General features: G+C 40.1%; 1 protein-coding gene across 1 annotated transcript in view; it reads right to left on the reverse strand.

Annotated features, from left to right (window-relative positions):
* Positions 1-25,374, reverse strand: part of MTR (5-methyltetrahydrofolate-homocysteine methyltransferase) — a 49,877-nt gene extending 24,503 nt beyond the window's left edge. The window contains 18 exon segments of the mRNA XM_059834599.1: positions 22-138; positions 1,040-1,219; positions 1,796-1,981; positions 2,645-2,785; positions 4,213-4,325; positions 5,480-5,556; positions 6,616-6,683; positions 7,528-7,589; positions 7,941-8,041; positions 11,985-12,079; positions 14,289-14,348; positions 15,636-15,742; positions 15,835-15,927; positions 17,057-17,126; positions 17,958-18,047; positions 20,639-20,853; positions 25,276-25,309; positions 25,312-25,374. Of these exon segments, the coding sequence (XP_059690582.1) occupies positions 22-138; positions 1,040-1,219; positions 1,796-1,981; positions 2,645-2,785; positions 4,213-4,325; positions 5,480-5,556; positions 6,616-6,683; positions 7,528-7,589; positions 7,941-8,041; positions 11,985-12,079; positions 14,289-14,348; positions 15,636-15,742; positions 15,835-15,927; positions 17,057-17,126; positions 17,958-18,047; positions 20,639-20,853; positions 25,276-25,309; positions 25,312-25,374 (1,872 nt within the window).
* Between the last annotated feature and the right edge of the window lie 888 nt (positions 25,375-26,262).

The raw sequence follows: 26,262 nt of genomic DNA on the forward strand, positions 1-26,262 counted from the left end.
GAAGTCAAAAGCATATCATACCTTAATCGCATGGTAAAGGAACACCCCATGCATTGCTTCTCGAATGGCATCCATTCCTCGAAAGGAGAAAGACAGATTGGAAAGACCTCCACTTATCCTGGCTCCCGGCAGTGTTTCCTATAGCAATTGCACATAGATTTTTAGAAAAGTGCTTTCCAAAAACCAAAGCAAAGCATTCAGTCTATAAAACAGTTGGCCCCTGAGCTGCAGTGCATTGGCTATGCACCCTTTCTCTCTTCCCTGTTCCAGATCATTCTAGTTACTCAAATTCATAAAAAGCAATTCAAATCTCTGTAGAAAAAGATACAAGTAAAAGGAAAGATCCAGTCTAGTTATGTGTAAGCAACTGCCATGGTTTCTGTAGTCATAGGTGCTATTCCAAACGTATCAGTCCTCCCACAGCAGCACTCCAGATTTTCCCCATGCAGACCTACTTACTGCTCTTCCATCCCCCACTCCTCTAGAAACAGGAGCAGCCAACCTGCCTGCTTGCATGTCTCGGGAGCAGGCTGCAGCTCAGCAGCTAACCTCAAGGGTGCACCCTCCCTTCCAGAAGCCCTGTGGTGACAAAACAGCCTGTGGGGTGTTCAAGCCCCAGATGGCTACTGACAGAGCATCTCCAGACCAATCAAGTTGCCTTGTGAAACACAACAGTGCGGCTGCCTTGGCTGTATTCAGGTGATGCTCTTCGCTGCTGTACTTCCTTACACACAAGTCAGGTTTACTGCACAAATCACTTCCACAGTAACGGAAATTTTATTAATTTAAAAGTGCAGCTTTCATGTACCTTCAAAGAGGTCCTTTTAGCTAAAACATGAATGTGATTGTTACCTCATTTAATTAATATAGTATATTTACAGTAGAGATAGAATAGTCCCCCTTGCTAATTTAAAATGCGTATCATTTTGCAGGAGTGTTTTGTTGTTATTTGGGGGTGGGGGTGTTCTGTTTTGTGGTGGTTTGGGTTTTTAAATAATCTCAGCAAAATACTTCAATTTAAAATAAGCTTACAACTTACTTTTATGGTTTTAGTGGCATTGATAAAATTCATGGCATACAGATTATGTTCTTCCATTCCAGTTCCTATGGTCAAAATATTAGGGTCGAATATTATATCATTTGGATTGAAGTGCACTTTTTCCACAAGGAGGTGATAAGCTCTGGAACAGATTGCAATCTTGGTTTCTGTTTCTGTTGCCTAGTGGAGAAAAAAAGAATTCTGACATGAAACTTACAGACAAAAAATAAACCCCCCAGAAATCATTGTCGGTTCCAGTGACACAAGACTGAGAATCTGAACATCACGAATATTAGAAAAGGATTATATATAAGAATTTTGTATTAGAAATATCACCACACCTGTACCTGGAGTTTTGACTCAACTCATTAAAACCAATTTTGTTCCCTGATATTTCATCATCCTATGCAAAGTTTAATATGCGGTTTTTGACATAACTAAGATTCCAGTCTCATGCAAAACTCAGTTTCTGAACTAAAAAAAAAATTCTATGAAGGAGGGAAGAGTTCAGCATGGCTGAATAGCAAAAGACATGCTCTTGTGCTAGCAGAGCTGCGCTTAGAGCAGCACTTGGATTCCTCAAACACATGAGCACCATAAGAAACGCTTACATATCAGGGTCAAAACTATTGCCAAGACTATATAGACGTCTTTGAATGACCTGTGTCAATGAAACAAAACAACTTTGTCTTGCACAAGAGTAAGAAAGCCTTGCACTCCAGAAGAAAAATACCTCTCCTTTAAAGTGACACTCACCTGCCCCATTTCATCAAAAGCCATGACAACCACAGCTGCTCCATACAACTTAACTTTCCTTGCTTTCTCCAAGAAGTCTTCCTCACCTTCCTTCAGACTGATGCTGTTTACAATGCATTTCCCTTGGCAACATTTCAAACCTGCTTCAATCACTGAAAAATTTGAGGAGTCAATGCATAACGGCACCTGTAAATAATAGGAAAGAAGCCAGGGGAATACATACAAGTTATGAATTCAAGTTCCACATGCTGTTTGCCCATTTGGACATAAAAATGCACACGACATTAATCAGCATTTATGAATAAAAAGTTTCCAGATGGTATTTGTAGATTCACTTTGCTTTAAATGCAAAACTCAGAGCAAATGTAACTCAAAGAGCTTCTACGGCAACTCCATCACATATCATATAGACCTCTACTTCTCCCTGTATTGTCTTGTGTTTCTGAATTAGACACTCCTTTTTAGAGAATCCACTTTGCAAAAGTATCTTTTAAAACCATCCTATATCCATAGCAATTTTAAGTTTTGTGGAAAGCAATACCATTATGCACTGCCAATACATAGATTATGGTTCATAACTGCTGCAAAAGGAACCTGCATTTGGCTTTTCTAAGCAGTGAAAATTACCGGCATATATTTAGCTGAAATCAGATAGAGAATGTTAAAACCTCTGTTTTGCCCAAAGGCATTCCCTATTACAGTACACCTTTTCCTCCTGGGAGACACCTACATCTGCTTATTAAGCACCTAAACTGGTTACTAAATAAATCAATATCAAAATCTTCTGAAAGGCAATTTCCAACTCAATAAAATGTTCTTTATTGTGCTTTGGAGTGACTCAGTTACAACCTTTGCAATATCAGGTTCTGAAGAAATCAAGTTACAAAATCTGGTCATTGCAGCAGGGCCATCCAGCATCCCATCATCCATATTGATGTCAAGAACCTGGGCCCCCACCTCAACTTGCAGTCTGGCTACACTCAGGGCTTCCTAAAGAAGAAAGTCAAAAACCAAAACAACAGTCAGTAGAAAAAAGCCTAGTCATTCTGGGGATAACATTTCACTTCTCCAAAATAAGCATGCAGCCAAAAATTTAAAAATTTGGAAGACATTCCATAAAAAAAATAAGGAAATGGTCTGTAATGTAGAACAACATACAAAAGTTGTTAGTATGGCACAACTGATAACTACTTTGTTCACAAAAAAAAAATTACACCAGAGACCTAATGTGCTGGTAGTGCCACTGATTTTAGACCATTGGTCATATGCTTAATTGAATGATTAAAGATTTGCATGCTAACAAGGACTTCTGACTGCACAAGATTACAGAAAAATAGCCTCTATGATGGTATGAAATAAGGGTCTTGCATCATAAGCTCTGCTGTTTCATAACAAAGAGTACTTAATTTTTGGAGGTTGTTTGGCATTTTCTTCAGCTGCAGAATAATCACCAACTGCTAAGAAAGAAATACTAAAAAGTTTCCCCTCCACACATAATTATCTGAACACTCATGTCCGTTTGCTTTCTCTTTTTTGTCACTCTGCAAACTGAGGAGATAAAAAAGAAAAATGGTTTTAGTTGCTCACAGTCCCTACCAACCTGTGTTCAAAGCTCTATTTAATAGGTCCAACCTGATTCATGACTTCTAAGAGCTTAAGAGTTAGACTTCCTAAAAAACAAAGGATTTAATTTTGATTGCATCAACTAGAACAGCAGATCATGCTCTGGGGCAGAGTCTCAGCTCTCAAGAAATGCCACTTTACTATTTGTTTGAATGTTACAGTAACAATTTACACCAGTAAAGAATGAGCACTCCAGCCTTTTCATTTCTGCCCTGCAGCTTTTTCAAGAAAGCAATTACCTTCTAAGCAACTTTTTCTGTAGCAACTCTCATGTAGCATGCTGGAGCCAGTCAGTGATCAAAGTATATAAAGATTAGATGCAACCATAATGCTGACCAGGACTAAAGAAGGGAGGGAAAGAGAGTGAGGGCTGCACAGTGCCATAATCTAGCTGAAGTCAGATGTACCCCACATGTTGGAAGGGGGGATTACACCCCCTTTCCTTCCTCCCTCCTCTGTAAATCCACCCCTAGATACAGCACAGACCAGGACATTTTCTAAAGCATCATCAGATGTGTAACTTAATTCAAAAATGTAAAGTCATGTTTCCTTTAACACTTGTTAAAAAAAAAAAAAAAAAAAGGCCCTTGTAAAACCCTTTTCACAAATTTATTAGGAGCTGGTAAGCACAGAAACAAAGGACAGTGAGAAAGTAAATTCTCCTTGTTTTCTCACTCTTGCAACTAGTGTAGAACAGTGCTTTGTGCCAACAAAACAAACAACTAACAACACAGTGCAATGGAGCAATGAAAAAACAGAGCATTAGCTATGAAAATTATTGTTAAAATGTATACTTCATAGTTGCCTGCCATGATGAGTTTAGCAAACTTCCGTGATCCTGCAACATTGCAACGTTCACCAATATTAACGAAGTTGGTGTATGGCCCAATCCTGAATGGCTCCAGACCTTAAAGAGATATTTTTGAACATATTTGTAAAAACAGAAAAGAAAAAAAACATGTAAGACAGACAAAAGCCCTTTTCTAAACTGTGAAATAGAGATGTCTTTCTCTTTAAGAATAGTGATTTCTCAGCACATCCTGATGGGCACAAATCTAATGAGTAACTAGTGAGAAATGCAACGAAACAACTTTGAACACTTATGCCAAAGGTTTTAACCTTCCTTAATGACAGTCAATAATTTACCCGACCCACAAAAAATAACAGCCAATTTGTTCAATATAAAATGATGTGAAGCTACAATTCTTTGGGCATCTATGTGTATGCACATACACACCCTCTCTCAACTTCCAGCTATGTTACCTCACAACTCTACCACCACCAGAGAAGGAGCCCACTGAATTGACTGACAAACAAGGTCAGCTCTTAACCACGTACCCAAGTTCAGAGCAATGAGCCAAGTGGGACCCTTGGGTAGCAGGTAACTCAGAGGCAAACAAATCTTACAGCTGAACAGAATAAGCTAATGCATGAAACCACAGGTCAACCATGATTTATTCCATTTATGCTAAACTGATTTGACTTTGAGATTAAAATACCAGCCCAAAAAGAAGGGTGGTATTTTATCCACTGTTTTACATGGATACATGTCGCAAAGGCTTAAAAGAAGGCCTGGCTGAGGAACATACAGATCTAAACTATGTTAAAACAAGACATTCTAGACCTGGATGTATTGCTGGAACACTGTCCCAGTATGACTGGATTGACATCTGAGGCAACATAGGGCAGCTGCCTCACAGCAGGAGAACAAGGATCTTGTCCCAACTCTGCCACCAACTGCAGTCAAATTACCTGATCTCTCTGTGCTTAACCCTCTCGTGTTGGAAAGTGAGGATAAAAATACTCACCATTACAAAGTGTCTGAGACTTGCAGAGTAAAATATGCTGGCTTGGTTATCTCATACAAGATTATAATAAAATGTTCCGTTAATCCTTTGGCCAAAGCATAAGATTTAGATCTGGTTACACATCCATAAGCTTGCTGGATTCAGGTAGAACCAGAAACTCACAGTGCTGTTCTGATCAGCAGAAAACAGCAAATAAATTTAGAAAGGAAGGCTGCATCAGTTATAAAGCTCAAACTGTTACACTCCATTTTACCTGACAGCAGCATGTATCCTTGAGAGAGAGAAGGTGGAACGTGAGGCTTACAGAATTTCACAGCTTCAGCAATTTTCCTGAGTTACAGAAAGAGGAAAGTAAAGAGTAAAGTTTTCAATTAAAATTAAATCACTCAGGCAAGACTCAAACAGAACATACTAGACATATACCTACATCTCCAATTTAGCTGTGTAGCAGAGAAGACTAATCATCTTGTGGCACTTTCTGTGGCCAAAGGCAAAAACATACTCCCAGAAGATCCTATGGTAGCTATTTGCAGGGAATGTACAAAGCTGAAGATTTATCAAATAAGGAATGTGAGATACTATGCCAGTGGGATACTTGATGGATATCAGAACCAGTCCTCAACCACACTGACTCTTACCATATCCATGATATGCTGAGCTGAGCAATTGCTTATTGCAGCAAAAAACCATGGTCTGTGCTGAGATGTGATTCTCAGATGCCAGAATGACTCATGGTGTTCACGTTCACTTTCTCTTTGCTCCACTCAGGAGTGACACAGTGTCCTCTACGTGTTCACACACCACCTCTTGCCAGATTGTATCAGGGTAAAAATTAATCACAAGGGCCCCTTCTCTTTCAAGCCCAGATAAAAAAGGGAGGTTTTCCCACTGACCTACTTCCAGTAAGAAAGATATGAAACACTCCTTCTGACCGGCCAGGACTAGCACCAGCTGTACAACGTTCCCAGATCTCCTGTTCAGACATTTACCCCCATACACCCATACATTCTCCTTCCTTCTACCATCAAAGGAAACCTTAAGTTTCACCTCGTGGCTAAGAGGGCCAGAAAGAGAAAGAACATATGGCATAAGGGAGCAGAGATCGGAAGTCTATTCTATCCAACGGTAAAGAAGGAGGAGTAATTCCAAAAAAATTTTAGATCACAAAAAGGCAGAGGTATAATCCTTGTTTGAACCATGCCTCTACTCATTCTTCACGATACACAAGGCTATGAAAGCCAGATTATTTCTACTCCATATATTGCTGCTATTGGCATTCAAGCGATCCACCTTTTCAGGAAACTCTAAGAGAAGCCATTGAATATTGTTCCACAGAAGCAGCACTTAATTTACTTCCCAGTGCACCTAAAGTTGTAGCTCATGAGGTACCTTATATGTGCTGGTGTAGTACCACAGCAACCTCCAACTATGTTAACCAAACCATCCAAAGCAAAATCCTGTAAAACGGAGGGAAAGAGAATTTTGTTTCAAGTTAATTAAGGTATCTTACATATTTTTTTCTTAGATACATATTTTTTTTTTCTCCATATGTTAAGCAATTCAAGGGGATCAGAAGAAAAAAATTAAATTAAAAAACATCAGTACTACTTCTTCTCTTAGGATTTGTTTTGAGATGTGGATTCCCAAGGCCAACCAGCAATTTCAACACCAAATTTTAGGAAACTACATTTGAAACTGGCCTATTTTATACTGAAGCCCCAGATTAAAACTTGGATGAGTATCAAAGACTAGTCATACTGTATTATAAAAGGGAATTAACATACTGCAGATACTGTGTTCTCGCTGATACACTGCAGCTCCAGCCACACAGTTCTGTCTTGCACAGATCAAGTGGCACATGGAAGGACACCCTGCGCTGCAACACCACCACCATCAGCGGTTTCTAATACAACACAACTCTGTAAAATTCTGCCAATTCATAAAAACTGCTCAGCTTTTTCAACAAATCCCAAATGTAAAAGGAAGAACATAGGAGTGCAAATCAGTAACATCCACATATCAAGCTGCAGGAAAGCTACTTAGTGTAGGGCATGAAAGTAATTAAGGTTTTCAGAGTTTCCTAAATAGTTTTTCCTAACCTTGTATCTCAAAAGCACTATCATTCAGCAAATGAGCTATAAACAATCCAAATGGCATATAGAGCCATCTGAAGGGAAAAAAAACCCAAGAAAAACACTACCCTACACCACAGTACTGTAGCAAATACACATAAAATACAAGCAAGGAATTCTTGTCTACTAATACGTCAGATATGACACATTCACGAGAAATATTTCATACCTTTATATGCTTGGCAGTCACTTCTGGAGTTTCATCATAACCACCAAAAGTATTGGGAAGACCTTGAAACATAATTTTTCTAGTATTACAATTTGTTTGAATCCCACAAGAACAGAATTAAATTCCATAAAAGACACATTTAAAGTAGCTACACTTGTATGAGGACTAAAATGCCTCATCACCCTTGCAATCATTACTCAGTAGATTATTAATCATGCAAGAGAGCATTCTGGGTTCACTGTCACAGAACTAACAACAGTTACTTTCAGCAGTTCAAAATATTCTTAACCTCTTTTTAATAGTAAAAACAATCATCTTTTCAAGCTAATTCAACTCTATTATTGCTAATGAGACAGAATGGTTTAGTTACATTTCATCTGCCTGTAAGCATAGGAACATGTGCACCAACACACCTGCGTTCGGGTAACAGATGATGTAGGCTGTTGTACATTTTCCAATTGTTTCAATGAATGGTCGCATTTCAACTGCCCCTAAAGCACAATTTAAGCCGATACTGGAAAATAAATTTTCAAAAATTATTCTGAGGTAAAAACACCTTTTACACACAAAACAGATGAATGTTAGTGCTGGCAACTGCTAACTCCCACAATCATCTATACAACAAAACCAACCTGATGTCCCATTTCTTTGCAAGACTGTGCAAAAGGAGAACCCTCGGGCAGAAGAAAAGCGCAAGGGGGAGAGGGACTAGACTGAATTGAACTGGGAACAGTAAATCAAGATTTCATTTCAAAATCCAGGAGAAAGTGGCAGCATTTTGACAGCAACTGCAGCAACATGATGGCTCTGTATTGCCTAGGTGAGAGGGAGAACAAGCAGAATGAGAATGACAGACTGGAAAGGAGCCTTGTGCTACAGGAGGAAGTATGGAAAAGGTTGAAAGAGTAAGACCTGCTTCAAGCCGCTGACTCATCATTTTCTTTTAAAATTATACATAAATTATGTCAACCTTGGAAGAAACCAAGTGCCTCCCTCAAGATGCCTCGTGGCAACACTAAGCTTGGGCAACTGAATCTGATACATCTTAGTAACCTAGACAGTACTACAGCAGAAGTATTTTTGCATGTATAAGCTTCTCAGACAATTTTACCAGTATATGAGGTACAATCATGTTTTCGTTCATTCAGTGACAGATACATTAATGTGACTTGTGCTTAAAATGTCTACATCGATATTAAAAAAGGAAATTTCTCTTTCAGAAAGTATACAAGAGATCTTTTACATATGTTTCCTGATCTCTCTGCACCATTCTAGAAACCACCTTATGAGCACTGGAAAACTCAAAAGGTGCTCACAGTGCTACTCTACGACGAAGATGTAAAAAACCTTTCTCCTTTCCCGGAGTAACAGTCTGAGAGAGGATGCAAGCTAACCCACTGAAACAGGAATGGATATCAGCCACATGTCCCAACTAACTGAGCCACAGAGGCTGTCTCAGAGGTAGCTACGTGAATAAAGTACACGTATGCCCACTTAGTTTCCCAGAGGTCAAAAGCAATAAAGCCCTGCACAGGACGAGGAGCACAAAATGGTTTTTGACTTTTCTCCTGTTTCTAAGGAGTAGGCAGGGGCTTGGTAGTAGCAGGAAATGCTTGCAGCCTGATTCACTTGTTGGACAGAATCACAAATCCTTGAGATCTGAGTGGCTCACAGCAACAACCAAAATCAGGGCCTTGAATATCACACAGTCACATACCCAGACCAAACAATACACAAACCCCTTCTTCCAATAGCTTAGTTTTGGGGTTTGGGGGGTTTTTTATTTGGGTTTTTTCCCTTTTTTTTTTTTGGGGGGGGGGGGAGCATATATGTCTGTTTTTTCAAACAATCAGCACTACCTTCAAAGTGCTTTTTCTAATGCATCTCACACGGGCCATTCTATTTAAACAGGAAAACTTTAAAAGAACCCTTTTATTCTCGTTTCCCTATTCAGTGTTTACACACATTTAAATCCTTCATACAGATCCCCTGGATACGAATGCACAGCTACAGCAATGAGGTTCTAGAATTTACTTCCAAGTGGGGGCTTATCCCTCAGGATTTTCAAAGCAAAGCAAGGTAAAGAGTTGTTAACAAAACTGTCCTTATCAAATGCAGATGAATGCAAGGTATTTACTACTGTTAAGTAATTCAATTTACAAGCTTCCAGCTCACACTCCCCACCCCCTCTTTTTAAGCTCTCTCCTGTATTAGGCAGCTTCATCTCTCCTTTCCTCATTTAATATCCATCTGTCTCTGGTTCTGACTACAAACCCACCTGTCACTCTCTCTACCTCACCTTACCAGAGACATACTGTAAAAGCAGCCAGCATACTCACCAAACAAGCACTTCTTAATGTTCTCACTTGACTTCCTGGGTACTGGCCCTCCAGACTGCCTGAATGATTACCCACTACGGGGGTTGCTGTCAAATATATCTGTAAGCACAACACCATCCAAGCATTACCTGTTTCAAAACTGCCAAGTCAAACTAAGCACAGACATGCACATTCATTCAGAAACAAAAAGTAGCTTCCGGAGCCAGTATCATCTCCCCATGGCACTCAACAGCATCATGAAAGAAAACATTTCAGAGAAGCAAACCATTAACCATGCCTTAAAAGCCAGCAGCCTTGAATCAGATTGCTGGCATGCTATCACTGCTACCCTAGTGTAATACCCATCACACCCTCATCTTAAGTATCACCTCTCTCCCTTGCTCATTTCTTCACAGTAGTCACACATCAGCTTCTGTGAAAGCTAAGACTGCAGAGTGCCCTTGGGACCAGAAAAAACACCACATAAGGGCCCTAAACTCAGTGTACGTCTTCTCAACGCTACCACAGTAGAAACAATCACAGGAGCCAAAATAACATGAAGGGAACTCATGCCACATCTGACCACCTTTCATAGCAAGCAGCTTACCATGCATCTTTCAGCATTTACTAAGCACAGTTCACACATTTCTCAGCTATGATCTGTATCAACTTGACACAAAGCACACACTTTTTAGCGGGGCTCCAAACCAACTTAAGGACAACACATCACCCTAAACAGGACATACAAAACCCAAATGGAAGCACGCAAACACGTATAACACGATCCCTAGGATACTACTACTAATCAGCTTTTTCACAACCCTAAAGCCACTCTGTACCAACCTAGCAACAGAAAAACATTAAATGCAATCTGCTCCCACAACTAAAACCCTTCTGCCACAGTGCTGTATAGTAGCCTTCGCATAAAGGGAAACAGGCCCTAAGCATTCAGACCCATAAGATATGAAATAGATTATGACAAGATTATGAAATATGGTTTAATAAATTCTTGATTTCTGCTCCAGTGCCCTTCTCTCCTCTTCAGAGGCAAGAGAGTTATGAACAAGATGATCTGAGACAGACTCATGCCAAATATGGATCACTAGTCTGTGATGCTGAGAGAAAGAGTCAAATACCACCCTGTTCCAAGCAGCTCCATATGTTACTTCTGGAGCACCGTCTGGTCTGGGAAAGCGGAGCCTCAAGGGCAGTCAGGAAAGCTGTGAATGCAGTCTTCTGCTTTTGTATCACTGAGATGACAAAATTGCGTGTTTTCACTGGAATTTTGTTGTAAAAACAAACAATGGCTCATCACAATGTGCATGGCATGCGCTGCTAACAGTGAATTAAATCTTTTAAGACAGAATATTCTAGGGGGGGGGGGGGGGGGGGGAATCTATTTCCGGTGTAGGTTTTTGTGTGAAGAACCAACCTGAGAGAAGAAATGGTGAAGAGGAAGAGGAAGCAAGGAGGAGGTAGAATAAGGCATAGAAACACAAAAGAAATAGAGAAACAGGGAATGGTATTCAAATTAACATGCAAAACCTTGCACAATGACCAAAATCTGCTGTATTATGCATTTTCACAGATCTTAAATCTCGTACTTATTTCAACTTTTCTGCCTGAACGGAAGTAAATGGAGGCATCAGGAGCTCTCAAAACAACAACGCACATCCTTGAGAAAAACACTCCAGGAATATATTCATTTTTGTAAGAGTACAGTAAAAAGAACACTGGCATGAAATCTTATGATTTGCTCTTTCAAGCCACCCTGAAACATTCTGACCCGGCACTGCTTCCCTCTAAGAGAAAGAGATATAAGTCCTGCCCATACTAGGAATTAGCTCCTTGCACCATCTGAGACAGTATGAGATGGCAAACTACGGTTTCAGAATTTTTTTTTTAATGCTTTGACCTAATTGTGATTTCAGCAGCTGTTGCAAACACAAAACCCCAGATCATTTAGAGCAATGTTACAAAAATTCAGCATTCTTTGGAAACATAATTTGTGCTGAGGGAACAATAGCAGAACATGTTAGCAATACATGTGATTAAATTTGATCACAGTTAGTATAGCTTCCTTTTAGCTGCAAGCAAGGGGTTAAAATAGAAAAGAATCACGAACTACAGATAACTTACCAAAGTGGCTTACTGTGGGAAACACTAATGACAAATGCCTCCCCTGTCTGGCCTGAGAGGGTACGCCCACTCTTATCCACAATGGTTCCAGAAACCTAAATATCAATTGAACACGGAGAAAGGAGAAGAATTAAATTAGCTATAAAAACAAGAATTTAAATGGCTGAACTGCTAAAGGTCAAAGCAGAGGGACCTGTGCTCCACTCAAAGTGATGAGGCACAACCCCCTTTTTTCCCTATAAACGTTTAAATATTTTAGCTAGGGGAAAGACAAACCTTTGACCAGTCTTCTTTCTCTCTCTCTCTCCCCCCCTCAGGGGGACAAAAAGGAAAGGAAAAAAAAAAAAAAAAGAGCAGCAAAAACTACCATGAATCATTCAGCAGCAAGGTAGCATTAGTACCATGGTATGATTCTGATGATGGCCTCTGAATCAATCTGCAGTGGTTACCTGTTTAGGCACCTATCAGCAGTCACAGCTCCTCTCCTACCCTCCTCATCCTCCCTACCTCCCCCTTTATGTTACTTCAGGTCTCAGGACTGCTACTAGGTTGTTTGGTGGTAGTTGGGGGCAGGGTGCAGGAGGGGGTGGGGCTGGACTTAAAAGCAAGTTACTCCTTTTGCCGCAAGGGAACATCCGTTGTTGCAACTTCATAGTGGAGCCAGAAGTCTTAACCTGTATAATCATAGCTCTTAAGTATCATACAAAGAGATAGGTGCAAATAATAAATAATTCTTGACCCCAATTAACAACTACAAAGCTGAGAATTCAGATGTTTGAATGAGCCAGGAAAGCCTTCCCAAGCCTACAAATCTTTGTTCCAGAAGATGGAGTGAGTTCAGAAGACTCCATGCAAATGTAAATCCATTATTTACTCCAAAACATGCTTTACTATTGATGCTACCTTCCTTCAAACTACTCAAGGGAGGTGACCAGTGGAATCCTAGAGAGCTGTGCTAAGGGTTGTACTTCTCAACATAAGTGAATTGGAAAGGGATCAGAGAATGAGGCAACCAAGCTCACTGACCACTCTGTTCAGGACAGTGAAGACAAAAAGTCAACTTTACGGAATCAGAGAACTCTCAGTGCTAACTGACTTGAATGATAAAAAAGTGGAAACTTATTGCTGATAACGTACAAAGTTGTGAACACAGGAGAAATTCTAGATAATGACACCTCCAAACTAGTCCTCACTGCTTGAGAAATTAATCTAAGTAACAAAAGAAAGTTTTATGAATGCAATTTCAAAGCTCACTAGCAGTAAAGTAACATATATCAGGAACTACAAAGAAAGAAATGGACAAGGCAGAGAACATCACTAGGCTATCATACAAATCCCTGATGTCTGCACTTTGACTGCTGTACGCTATTCTAATTCCCCTCTGACTCAAGGAAGTGGAAAACAAAAAGGTGACAAGAATAATGAATGAATGGTATGGAGCAGCTAAATAGACAAGGACTCTTCAGGATGAAAAAAGATGACCAAAGGAGGGTCTCACAGAGGACTATAAATGCCATGACTACGCAGCAAAGGGAACATGGAACAGCTGCTCACTGTCACTTTCAAGAGACAAATGGCAAGACACAAAAGAAGTTATCAGGTGCAATGTCCAAAAGTAAGCAAACTTTCAAACCAGTGCATTCATAAGCTGTGAAAGTTACTGACAGATTATTTTGTGAATGCCTGGGTCCCACACAGGTTTGAACACAGGTTCAAGGAAGGAGTAAACACATTCAACAAAAGGGTACAAACAGATAGAAACCGCAGATCAGAAAGCCTGGGCTGCAAACTGTGGAAAACTGGAAGAATACATGAGAACTTTCAAAACAATCTTATTCTTTTTCTATTTTGTTCCTATGCATTCTGTCAGAAAAAGACAAGTCAGAGAAGAATATGGAGTTAGACAGACCTTTTCTGACTTCAAATGGCCACTCATATTCTACTTGAAAATATGGCAGAATTTGCTTAATTTCATCCTTGAAGAACTGGTTCTTATTACCCTTGAGACAGCAAGCCTGAAAAAAATTCACGATCAGACCTTTTCGTGTGGAAATACACAGAATGAACACACACTGGAATGAAGTCATTCCTTAGTCTTCAGGTTTATAAGCTGGACAGAGCTACACAAGGCTGACTTCATAAACCTCTTCATGTAAGAGTTTTTCCTTTCACAATCATGTGTGAAAAGTGCATTTCCAAAGATACTTATTTCCTTCATTTCAAAACACTGTAATCAACTGTCATCTCAGCTTGTTCACAAATCAGGCTGAAGTATATGTAAAATATTAAATAATATATACTTACAAATATGGGTCGGGGAGCATACTCTTCCTCAAACAACGTCTGGAGTGCAAAAATAGCTGCCTATAGAAGAATAAGTTGCAAAATATTAATGGACTTTTCGAGAGTTCTTCAGTTTGTTGGCTGTTTGTGTGAGTTTGCTTTTTTTTTTTCTTAAATTTTTTTTATGGCTGTTTATGCAATTTGCTACCTCATATTGCCTGCGAGAACTCACTACACTCAAGAGGTTTCATCCTCGCCCCTAACATCTTTCAAATGTTCCAAAACACATTTTGGTAGCAAGTAGAAAGGAAGTACCATGGGGTAACCAAACAAGACCAAGACTATTCTGAAACCCAAATCACACCGGCATGTACTTCTCCCTCCTGTCTGCAGCACAACCCTTAACTCAAACATGGTTGTCTATAGTATTCTCAGTACACATTCACTGCCCTTGAATCTGTTTAGACATGCAGTTTGCAAAGGATTCTAACCACCACAAATTTTAACAGTAGGGACTGCAGTGACCCCTTGGAAGGTCCTTAAAATTTCCTACCTGCTTAGGGTAAGAAAGTTGCATGTGAACATGAGCTCAGCACACTGTTAAGCCTATAGGATCCTAGCCAAACCTCCATGATGACTGGTCAAATCTGCAAAGGACAAGTCATGCCACTGCACACACTAATCGGCCTGTGGCAAAAGCTTAAAGAAATGCTGTGTGCATATCCAGCCAGACTTTTCCACATAAAATTGCAAGACTGTTTTAACTGCCCTAACAACTCCACCACCTGCATTAGGTAGTGACTGGTTAAAGAAGGAGGTGTCAAAATCACATGAACTGTGGCATATTTCAACATTTTATTCCTCCTATGTTACCCTTCTAATCCTCTACTCCCGATTTTTCCTTTCTAAAGCTGATGGCAGAGTGTCAGAGTTCCCAAAAAACCCAGATTTTAACAGGACAGTCTCACAAGCCTTCCCACACCTGCAATCAGATACACTGGACATTCCCTCTCCAGTGTGCATCACAAGCATCCTTTGGACAGACACGCTTACGCTGAAAAATACAAACATCAGATACATTTGGAGATGTTTTGCAATACAGCAGAGTTTCTGGGAATAAAAGGACAGCTGGCACAGACAGCCAGAAAGATACTTTCAGCACATACTAAAAGGCAAAGGAAAACCTCCGGAAAAGGCTGTTTTATCATTAAAAACCATCTCCTTACATTCTACCTGTTTGCTACCAACTGAAGAGTCTTTTCATGTATTTAGTAAGCAGTAGCTGATAGCTCTTAATAGTACCATGTTGAATTTCTTCAGGTAGTACACCAAATACTTATATTACTGAGTTTTTTCCAGGAGTCTCACCTTGGCATTGGCTGTATCAAATACAGTTTCCACTAACAAGATATCAACTGCTCCGTCCAAAAGTCCTTTGGCTTGTTCTTTATAGGCTTCAACCAGTTCATCAAAAGCTGTAAAACAGGAATGATGTTAATTTCATCCAGAGGTATCTCTTTCAAGACCATCACCTAAGTTAAACAACTTGAGAGCTATAAATACTTACTTATGTTCCTGTAATCTGGTCTCTCCACAGATGGTGACACAGAGAGTGTCCTGTTTGTTGGACCCATGGCTCCAGCAACGTATCTCCTAATTCCTAAACCAAGACACAGCAAAAAAAAAAAAAAACAAAACCACAAAACGATTTATCTCTGGTTTTACAATGACAGCCATATCAATGTAAAAAACCTCCAAGGACACCAAGACACGCATATCATTCAGGGATGAGGAACTATAAAACAGGAAACTCCTGTCTCAAATCAAGAGTTTGATCAACACAAGATTACCCAGCACAGATGACTTTTTTATTTTAATCCTATCCAACAAGATATTCAGTGTATACACACAAGACAGAAGAACACCTACGAAAAAGGCAATTAGTTCAATTAATTTTTCTTCTAAGTATCATTTGTCTCTGACACAGGTAGCTTCATTCAATTGCTTTAAATGCACCGCATAGAACTGTCCTGGCATTTTTCACTGGATAGCCTGATTTGAATATTCTGGCACGTGTTCATAAAAAAAAAGCCACCTTTTTTTAAAGCGTATTTAAAATCTTACATTTTTATTGCATACTATGAATCACATCAGTAAGGTGTTACCTGGACAGCAGCAGCACTGTTAGCTTCAAACATGGTTTGATGCCAGAATACAGGAGGAAATTACTTATCTTTGAAAGACAGCATTGTCTACAGCAGTGGAAACGAGCTATAACCCTCTCACATAAAGCCCTGAAGGCAAAAGACTGCACATTTACAGATGATGGTCAAATACTAAGCACATTCCAGTAGTTGCTCAGTAAAGTCAAGCCAGGAGACTCGCACTAGGAGTAACTGGTAATCCACATTTACCTACAATCAGCTCTCCCAATTCTGCAGTACAAAGACTTGTGCTGTACAAACCTAAGTAACTTATAACAGTCCCTGCCAAATTTTTCTCTGAAATACATATGGAAGATGTTTATCACCTGCAGTCTAAATCAGGCAGGCACAGGACAGCCATCCTGCAGAACACACTAAGGACCAGATCCTGCAAACATGCTGAAATTAGTGTGATGTGAATAGAGATGTGAAATCGCTACTGTGCCTAAAATGAAGAGTGTGCACGTCTCCAAGTTATGTCCCTGTGATGTAAACCATCAAGCTGTCCTCTAGTTAGCCACATTTCAAAGACTGTAGCAATACAGTCAAAACCACAAATGAAAAATTAAAATAAATATTGCTTACCTGTCTGAGCAGTTACATCATCTGCCGCTTTTCTGGCCACCTGTGCAGAGACTCTGTTTAACCGATATGCCTAGAATAATTACAGAAAATTACTGAGTAACCTTTAGTTCAATTTAGCATAACTCATCCTCAGAGAAACACAACACTTCCATTCAGTAGCTCGCAGTACTCTCTGAAGGCTCCCTAAGCCATACAAATACACATAAGTGCTATTACAAAACTTCAAAAGGAACAGCTCTATACATCTCAGCAAGAGTTACATGGCAGGTCTCATCCCACGTACACCGCAGCCTACAGCTGCTAATCATAAAATTTCATTCTGTAAGGTACTAATTAAATCTTACTGAAGTCAACAGAAGCTGAAGAACGGACATTGAGGACAAAATTAACCTACTTTTAAATTAACTTTTTATTCAAGGAGCATATTTCCAAGTATTTTCTTTCACATATTTCTCAAATTCTCAAAACAGCATGTAACACAGAAAAGGTATGACAAATGCAAGCTTGAAAGGACTTCTACATACACCACCACAAACAACACACAAATAACATCCAGGAAAAAAGTGGTTCAATTGTGGCTTTTGGTAAGTTGGAAGGACTGAAGCAAAACATCCCTGTTCACAGAACTAAGACATTCTGGGAATGCTCAAATAAAATCTAGGACAAATTACTGTTGCCTGTGCCGTGCCTTCATCAACAAGAGGCACACTATGACTGTCACACACAGCAAGTACAATTGTCTACAGCCGTGGAAATGAGCTACAATGCCATCACACGGATCTAAAGACAGCATGCAGTCAATAAATACAATACCAATGGACTCTGGGACTACGCTCATCTTGGCTGCTAAAACAAAAATCTTGATTAACATTTTAATGTGTAAATAGTTTAGCATTCTTACCAAATGCTCAAGGCCATAGTCAGCTTGTGCAACTCGGGTACTGCTGAAAGTGTTAGTTTCAATGATGTCAGCGCCTGACAGCAAGTATTCCTGCAAGACATTTAAGAAAAAAAAATCTCCAGGACCTCCAGAACTGAGATCTGGAATGAAAGCAATCCAACTATTTTGTCTCATCCAGTTGACAAAAAGTCACAAATCACCTCCTAATTCAAAGCAGATCAAACTCTGAAGGCCTTACTCAAAGGCATAGGGCCAAAGCAATAGAACTGTTGCATGTAACCAATTTTCAGAGTTTTAGTGTCAGCCACACTTTCTATTAACAGGTGACATTAATAGTCACCTCCACCACTGAGTCCAGCACCTGGAGCACATTCTAGATTTTTGCACAGGGACATGGTGGGACATAGTCCAATTGCCATCAGCAAGCAAGGGCTGCTGTGGGCAGACTCAGAAAAGGCACCAGTTAAACAACAACAGAGGATTAGAAAATTTAACATTCTGAAGGGAGCTGTACAGAACAAGAGCATGCTGGGACAGAATACAACCTTAGGAGAATTATGTTTTGTGTACATCACATTTAAAGTTTAACTAATGGCCCAGATTCACAAAATAATTAAGCCTTCTGCTCCAATTTGGTTGTCTAATTCCCACTGAAGTAAACTGAAATCAACGCAAATGGAAATATTTTTGCAGATTCTAGTTTGTGTTTTGATAACCTCTGTCAGTTGCCCTCCTCCCTCCCTAACTCCTCTTTTTGATCAGGTTAACCCTTAGGTGACTCCTGTGTATTCAAAGAACTTAAGACATTTCAAGTGCTAGGAAGTCTGATGTGGCCATTAAACATAAACCACTCAGATTTTCCTATAAGAAGCAGATGAGTTCAGCAGGTTCAATAGGGCAAACGAAGTCTTGATCCAGATGACCACAGAAAGGAATTATAAATGCTTTAAAACATGCTTTGCTGCAAACTAATATGCTTTCTTTCAACTCCTCCTGGATACATATGGAAATATTTACAAATAGCTATATGAAAATATATAAGTTCTTATGTGTACACTAATAACCAAGTAATGAAGTTTTTGAAAATCATCTAGTCTAAAGAAAGATATTAAATGTCTACAGCTTTGTACTAGCTTTTGTTTAGTTCAGATCTGTCATTTTAGCAAAAGCCCTTCAACTTTACTGTCTACACCACAGAAAGAAATATGCTCAAAGCAGGAACATCATTTTTGCCTTTGAAAATACATCTCCTCTCTTACCACTGAATCTTACTTTGCCAGACAAGGTACAGCTAACATTTACTTTTCAAGTTACTGCTATCTGTGAGATCTGACTCACTGGGTCATTAAAAAAACCAACAACCATACATATAGTGGGATGACAGTTACTTTGTAGAAATATTTTCATCTATTATTTCAAGTTCTGTCCAATTATCAGAAGAAATAACCACTGGCAGCTATAAAATACGAAGTCACTACTCATGGCTCAGAAAGCACCTGACCCAGAAGTTGCTGCAGGCATGGGGACCACCACAGACTTGTTCTTTTCTTAACACTCTTCCTACAGCACCTATGACAGGCCATTGGAGAGATGATAGTAGGTTACCGTTGGTTTGACTCAATACATTCATTCTCAAGTCACATCACTACTGTTCTGCTAAACCTGCAAAATTCAACTGTTAAACCAGTCTACCCGATTAAAACCACAAGCTATTATAAATTCCAAGGTTCATGACCACTACAGCTCAGTTGACAGTCTAGGGACTGAACTCAATCTACAAATATTTCCTCCTGAAATTTTTATACATCAAAGACTCTGATTCTTTTCAGCTTGTTCTTAAAATCCAAAGAATGACAATTAGAATGTAAATATAAAAATACAGATTACATATCAAGTTTAACAAATGTAAACCAATTATTATTCTAATCAATGAAATACAGATCTTTTTAGTAGATAATTGGAAAAACCCAGAACAGATGTGAGGTTTTAGTGAATATCAACTCATTGTAATGCTATTGAAACGTTCCAAGTATTACAGTAAGACCTACAAATACCTACAACTCAAGACATACAAGACTTAGGACATTGTTTTTTGAAGTCTAATTGAAGATAGGAAAATAATAAAATCTGTTTGCAAATTCCTAATGATCAAACCTTGACTGTTTTATTCTCTGGGCCAAACATTAATATTCTAGAGAAAAACCGAGAATATGGAAGCACATATACTCATTAGGAAGCCCATATACTCATTAACTATGGAGAGGCCTGCTTCAGGCTGCCACATGTAACAGCTCTTCAATACACAATTATAGAAACAGCATCTAGAATTCAGATGTGTCCTACTTAGATGCATTTCAAGTGCCGGCTGAGGAGGAGAAAAGGAAAGAAAAATTAAATAAATCAGAATCTGCAATTAATAGAAATGCATCAGGGACATAAGTCAAAAAGGGATTTAAAAACAACACTGCCTGGGTGACATCAGGAACCAAGACATGAACGCTGTGCTCACATAACCAGAACAGTCAAATCTGCTCATTCTTTTTCGCATGGTTACCTAGCCCTCTCTTCCCTATCCCCAAAAGACACAGGAGAGCCAGTAGCCTGTGGCATAGAAAAGGGGAGCGCAGAGGCCAAATTCTCCTTCCTTTTCTTGTCAAGAGACAGAAATCACAACCACCTACCTTGTGTATGTCACAGATTATATCAGGTTGAGTTATACTGAGAAGGTCATTATTGCCTTTCAAAGGCCTGGAATGATCTTTAAATTCATGCCCTCGGAAATCCTCTTCTGACAGGGCACGTTGCTGGATCATGGTACCCATGCCTCCGTCCAAAACCATTATCCGCTCCTTCAGAACTGATTCAATTTCATCTTCCACGCTTTTCTGGGGATCTGCTGCAAGAAAATAAATCCAGTATTTAAGCAGCTTTGAAATTCCCTACCTATACACTTGTGCAACATGAGCTCTTCCCATTTAGGAAACAGCACAAAATAACCAATCCTCTACTGAAATCAAACAGTAATTGGTTTACTTCATCTACAGCTCCAATCACATGACATCAGGTAACAGCTGTATCTATCTAAATAGAATTAGACTCAATTGGTCCTTCACCTAAGCACAGTCACTGGCATACAGTCAGCTGCAGAAACAAGAGTATCAAAAGTTCACAAGGGCATACACCAAACTTTATATATAAACTTGTCTCCAACACTGAAAAGTGGGATAATTTCCACTACAGCAACATTTGAACAGCAACGCAGAGCTACAGTATGGTGTCTGGTACCAAGAGGTAAGTGGTACACAAGTGCAAAGCAGAAACCAGTAAACTTAATTAAAAAAAAAGTAAAAAATCTACTTTAATCACCTATACCATAATGATAGAGAAAGAACAAGCAAAAGCAATTCTTCAACTGAGTCCCAAATTCACCTCTTACTAGGATTAGAATAGTAAACAACAATTTTGCACTTCTGTTAGCGAGCAAATGCCAAGATACACTGACAGATAAGAGCCAGATTTTATTTTCTTTTGCACAAACACAACAAGATCTTCTCCTGCTCTGCAACAATGCCAGAAGAAAACAAATCAGGCAAATCGCATGCTAATTGTAAGACATTGGACAAGCTAAGTCTAAGAATGACTGAAACAGAAAACTGTAGAAACTAGAGATATGATTAGGAATCAAGATGCAGTTTTGTAATGCTTTAAGATCCCAAAAGAAGCCCATTCCAAACATTAAACAAAAAGCCAAAACTATAACCTGAGACCTTTAAAAAAAACAACAACCAAACACCACAAAACCCCAAAAACCCCAACAAAAGTAATCCTATTTTTCTTCTTTAGAATGTATGCAGAATTATTTAAGAACGAAGACACGCTTACATGCATATAGCAAAATAATCAAACAGCCTCTACCAAAAACCCTATTTACAAAAGTGGGACCCCACTTATATTTCACAGCTATTTAGATGAATGATGTGTTATTCTTCATCTCTCTCCTTCATTCAGCTTGGGCTTACTCACTTTGAATAAACACCTGTTTCGCATTTTCGTCATGCACTATCATCAAAACACTTGTAAAAAAGAATGATTTCTGAAGCACAAAAACATTCTTACATCTTATTACAACTTACACACAGTAGTACCTAAAAATCACTGGCAACTGCTAACTGATTTGACTTTTTTCCTTCTGCATTCTTGCAATGCAGCTTCTTTTGACTCTAGCACTGTTAAAGAATATGCTGGAGAGAAGACGAGGCCAAGAGTAAAGTATTACAAGGTTCCATTTATACCAACACACTGGAAAAACAGCTCTAAATCAGATAGTCTCAGCAAGAAGAGAAGTCAAATAAAATTTGCTCTATAACAAGTATGAAAAATTTGAAGGGACATTAAAACACAAAAAAGAAAGCCATCCTCATTTCAAGTTGGAAGTTTTAACACCACACAGGCAGGCTCAGCGGGTTCCTACACAAGAGCTTAAACCTACTCATGTTAAACCATCAAATTATTCATGAAAATAAAATCCGTCCTTGAGCTAAAGGCTTTCAGAGGCAAGACCCAAAAAATTCTATCTGAAAGTACGACCGCAGTGCAGACTCCCATGGTGCATAACTAACTCATACGCTTTGCAAGAGCTACAATCCAACGAGACACACACATTAGAGCCTGCTTTTGCTTTCATGTAGCCTCTAAGTCAACTGCATGACGCCGAGAGCACTGCAGCCCAGACAGCTGAGTCGGGCCATCAGAGCCCACCCAGAACCAGTCCTCCTTTCCAGAGGCTTCTATGCCTTTCACCTATGTGCTTCCCAACCATCTTCTCATACACACTGAGAAGCAAGAAAGATTTACAGTCATCTGTTTGGTTTTAAATCCTGCACCTCATGTAGTCTGTTTTCCTTTCTCTACAGCTTGCTTTGCTGAACATATGCTGCTTCAGTGTAGGGTTTTCTGCTCATAGGAGCACAGATTTCTGCCTAATCTCTGCTCCCAGCTCTGTGGAGAGACTGAAGGAGCGTTCAAAATCCGTGGTTTTCAGCAGCATCTCAAAAAGCTGCAGCAAATACGGTGGGAATCACGAAGGTAGCTGTCAGTGCCAGAGGTACACAGCCTCTGCGTTTTACAAATGGATGGCATAGCTCCAAGCCCACCAAAACCCAATTTACCTGTCCTTGCTATAGGTAACACTCGATTCTTCTTCCATTAGGAGCCTGCACTACTTGAAGCTGTGCACTGGCACACTAACGATGCAATTTTCAAGTTGGAAACAAAGTCTGCAGGCAGGTCCAAAAAGACCTCAGAAATCATAGAGGATCGATTCAGAAAGGCATGCTAGAAGGGGTTGAACTCTGCCTCTGGGAGAAAAGCAGGGAGGCGGCTGGGAGTCAGCTCTGCTAAATAAGTACCATTATCCTAATTCAGCCTTCAGCTCACATGATTCCACTCTCCAGTACAGACAGGGCACAAGAGTTTGTTACAGAATAAATGAAAAAGATATTTGGAGAAATTCCTAAGCAGGGAAAAATCAGGTCAGCCTTTATTTTTTTTTCTTTTTTTGTTTACAAACCCTTCTCCTACCTCTGCTCAGCCAGAAGTTGATGAAAAAATTATTTTATAAAGATCCCTGCTGAGCTTTGGGAAATGGATTCCCTCTTCCATTCAGAAGTGTCCAGGAGAAAAACTGCCTCTATAGCTGTAACAGAAATAGCAGCAAACCAGCAGTGGTAACAGGACACAGGATGACTTACCTTGATTTTACACTCTACTGAAACTTAAAATATAAAGCACATTACCACAGAGCATTCTAGAGCTGAAACTAGTTTAGCAGGCCATACCAAGACAGAACAAAAGTGACCCAACAGCATTGGCTTAAAAGCCAATATGGAATGCAGAATAAAAAAACCCTAATATCCTACTTCACTTCCCCAAGGTAAACATTCTGTCTTGAGATCACTTGAACAAGGGAATTACTAGTCTGGAAAGCAGAAATGAAATCAGCTACAACAACTTTTACCCCTTGTAGATGTTTCCAAGTAAGTTTGCATAGCACTCAAGGTGTCCCAACACCCCTACAGTCATTCTACCACTAATAATTATAAACTTTGCCCAACTGTAACCTAACATTTTCACAATGCGGACACTAAACAGCTCAGGGGATAAAGCAAGGTGATATTCCTTCATCTCCTTATCCCAACCCAACCCACATACACGCCATATATGCAGAATTGAAGGAATAAACACATGTTCTCCACAGGAAACAGGACTTCAAAGCTTGCAATTTGCTTAAAAACACATTTTTCTGATGCCTGCAATGATTCTTAAAGGATGTTTTTTTATTATTTACACACTTGCATTAAAAATTTATTCTTAGTATAAAATAGTCTGGCGTACGAGTACTTAGAAAGTAATAAAGGATCACAAGCTGCTTCCAAAGCTTTTAATAACGGATCAGCCCAGCTGTGACAGTATTATAGTATTTTTGTCACGTTAATGTGAACGAACACAAATCGAAGAACTACAAAGAGCTATAGGCACTTACAGTAGCCCCTATTTCCTAGGTTGACCAGGTCCTGTCTAATGGGAAACAGGGCCACTCCACATTGCACATTATAATTCAGCAAACCAGCACTGCCCTGCACCAGCTCCAAGCACAAGTTTCTCCATCATTCAAAAAATTATTGTGCAGCATGCAGAAATTACGACAATAGTAGCTAGAAAGGATGCTCCTGCTATCAGCCTGCCACTGACAGCTCATGACAACCTTAGCATTACTTGCTGTTTAATTAAATCTTCTTCAACTGGATGCTCTCTGGCAACATTAAGAGCTTCATGAACTGTAGCAACAGATCCCAGACAGGTCCTCTACAACACTGGGCAGCAGCACCCTATTGCTAAGTTATTTGTTACCCTGCCTACCCCAAAGGGAGAAGCACTGAATCTCAACACTTCACCTTGGGTACCTATGCGCATCTTGCTGACATCTTCTGTGTTGGCACTTGTCTTAAGAACCATTCAGGTCTTCCACAATAGACAGACTTGCGTAGCCAATGCATTTACACAGTTAGCTTGAAAGGCAAACAACCACCACAAAAGTCACTGAAGTCCCAGAATAACAGAGGAGGCCTGTTAGCTGTGTCCACCGTCTCTAGCTAAAGACACACATCCCAGGCTCAGAAAGCTTCCTGTGTTATAACCACAACTGTCCATCTCCCGACACTAAACTGTCCACAACAGATTATTAAATACTCATTACAGGTAGGAACCATGGGGAAACAGACTGGCCTCCAGACCAGCATCATTCCGCTTTGTAGCATGCCCTGCCGCTGAAAAGCTAGGGAGAAGCACTTCGCTCAGTTTCGCGACAGCCTGCTCCCGAACGCAGGTCCTTCGCACCACTGCCAGACATATACACCATCATCTATTGACTTCTGCCCATTCAATGGCGCTCCACAAACACGCCCAGCACGCAGTTTTTGCTTTCGTCTAAGCAGAACTATTCTTCAACTGCCACCACTTCTCAAGCTGCTGCTGAAACACCCTCCCTTATTTCCCATGTCAGCCAAACCCATTCGGTTCTGCAGCAGCAGGGCAGTTGCTAGCGACGGCTTGACCCCAAATGGCACAGGAGAAAGGGCAGGGCAGCTCAACGTCACCTTTGCCAGAGAATCCTGGAAAAACCTCAGACCACAAAAGCTGATTATGGGTTCAGCGCCGTGCACAGCTCTGCGGCAAGGAGGACTGCAGGCCTGTCTAACAAGCTGAGGGATGCAAGCCTGGGCTGAAGTACAGGCTCAGCAGCAGGCATTCCCTCCGAAGTATTAAAAAAGGAAAGCACGTGGGATGTCTCTCTGCAGGTAGCAGCACCACTGAAAGCAGCCACAGATAGAACTGTCCCATTTTAAAATACGCCAATTAACAGCTAATTTTACTTCCTCTCCCCTTCCAGCAACTTCTGTTTAACCCACGAAACGGCAACTTTTGACTCAGATCCCCAGAGCAGCTGAAGCACACCCAGTCCCTACCATCAAGCTGCAGCCTCTCACGGAGTTGATTTTTTCTAATTTTTCTGGCTTAACTGTGTCCGACGGGGCGGTGCGGGTGTCCCAGAACCCTCCGCACCCCTTCTAGGCAGAACGAAGCCTCCTGCAAGGGAGCTGCTCTGCACCGGAGCGGCCGGCGGCTCCTGCAACAAGAGCCCGTATTCACTACACCACCGCACCTTCGGGTCGGCGCGACCCGTTTAAATGCACGCCGAGCCGCCAAACGCGGCTTTTACAAAAGTTAAACGCTGCGGATACCTGAC

Source organism: Gavia stellata, chromosome 2 (genome assembly GCF_030936135.1).
Source record: "Gavia stellata isolate bGavSte3 chromosome 2, bGavSte3.hap2, whole genome shotgun sequence".
Classification (NCBI taxonomy): domain Eukaryota; kingdom Metazoa; phylum Chordata; class Aves; order Gaviiformes; family Gaviidae; genus Gavia; species Gavia stellata.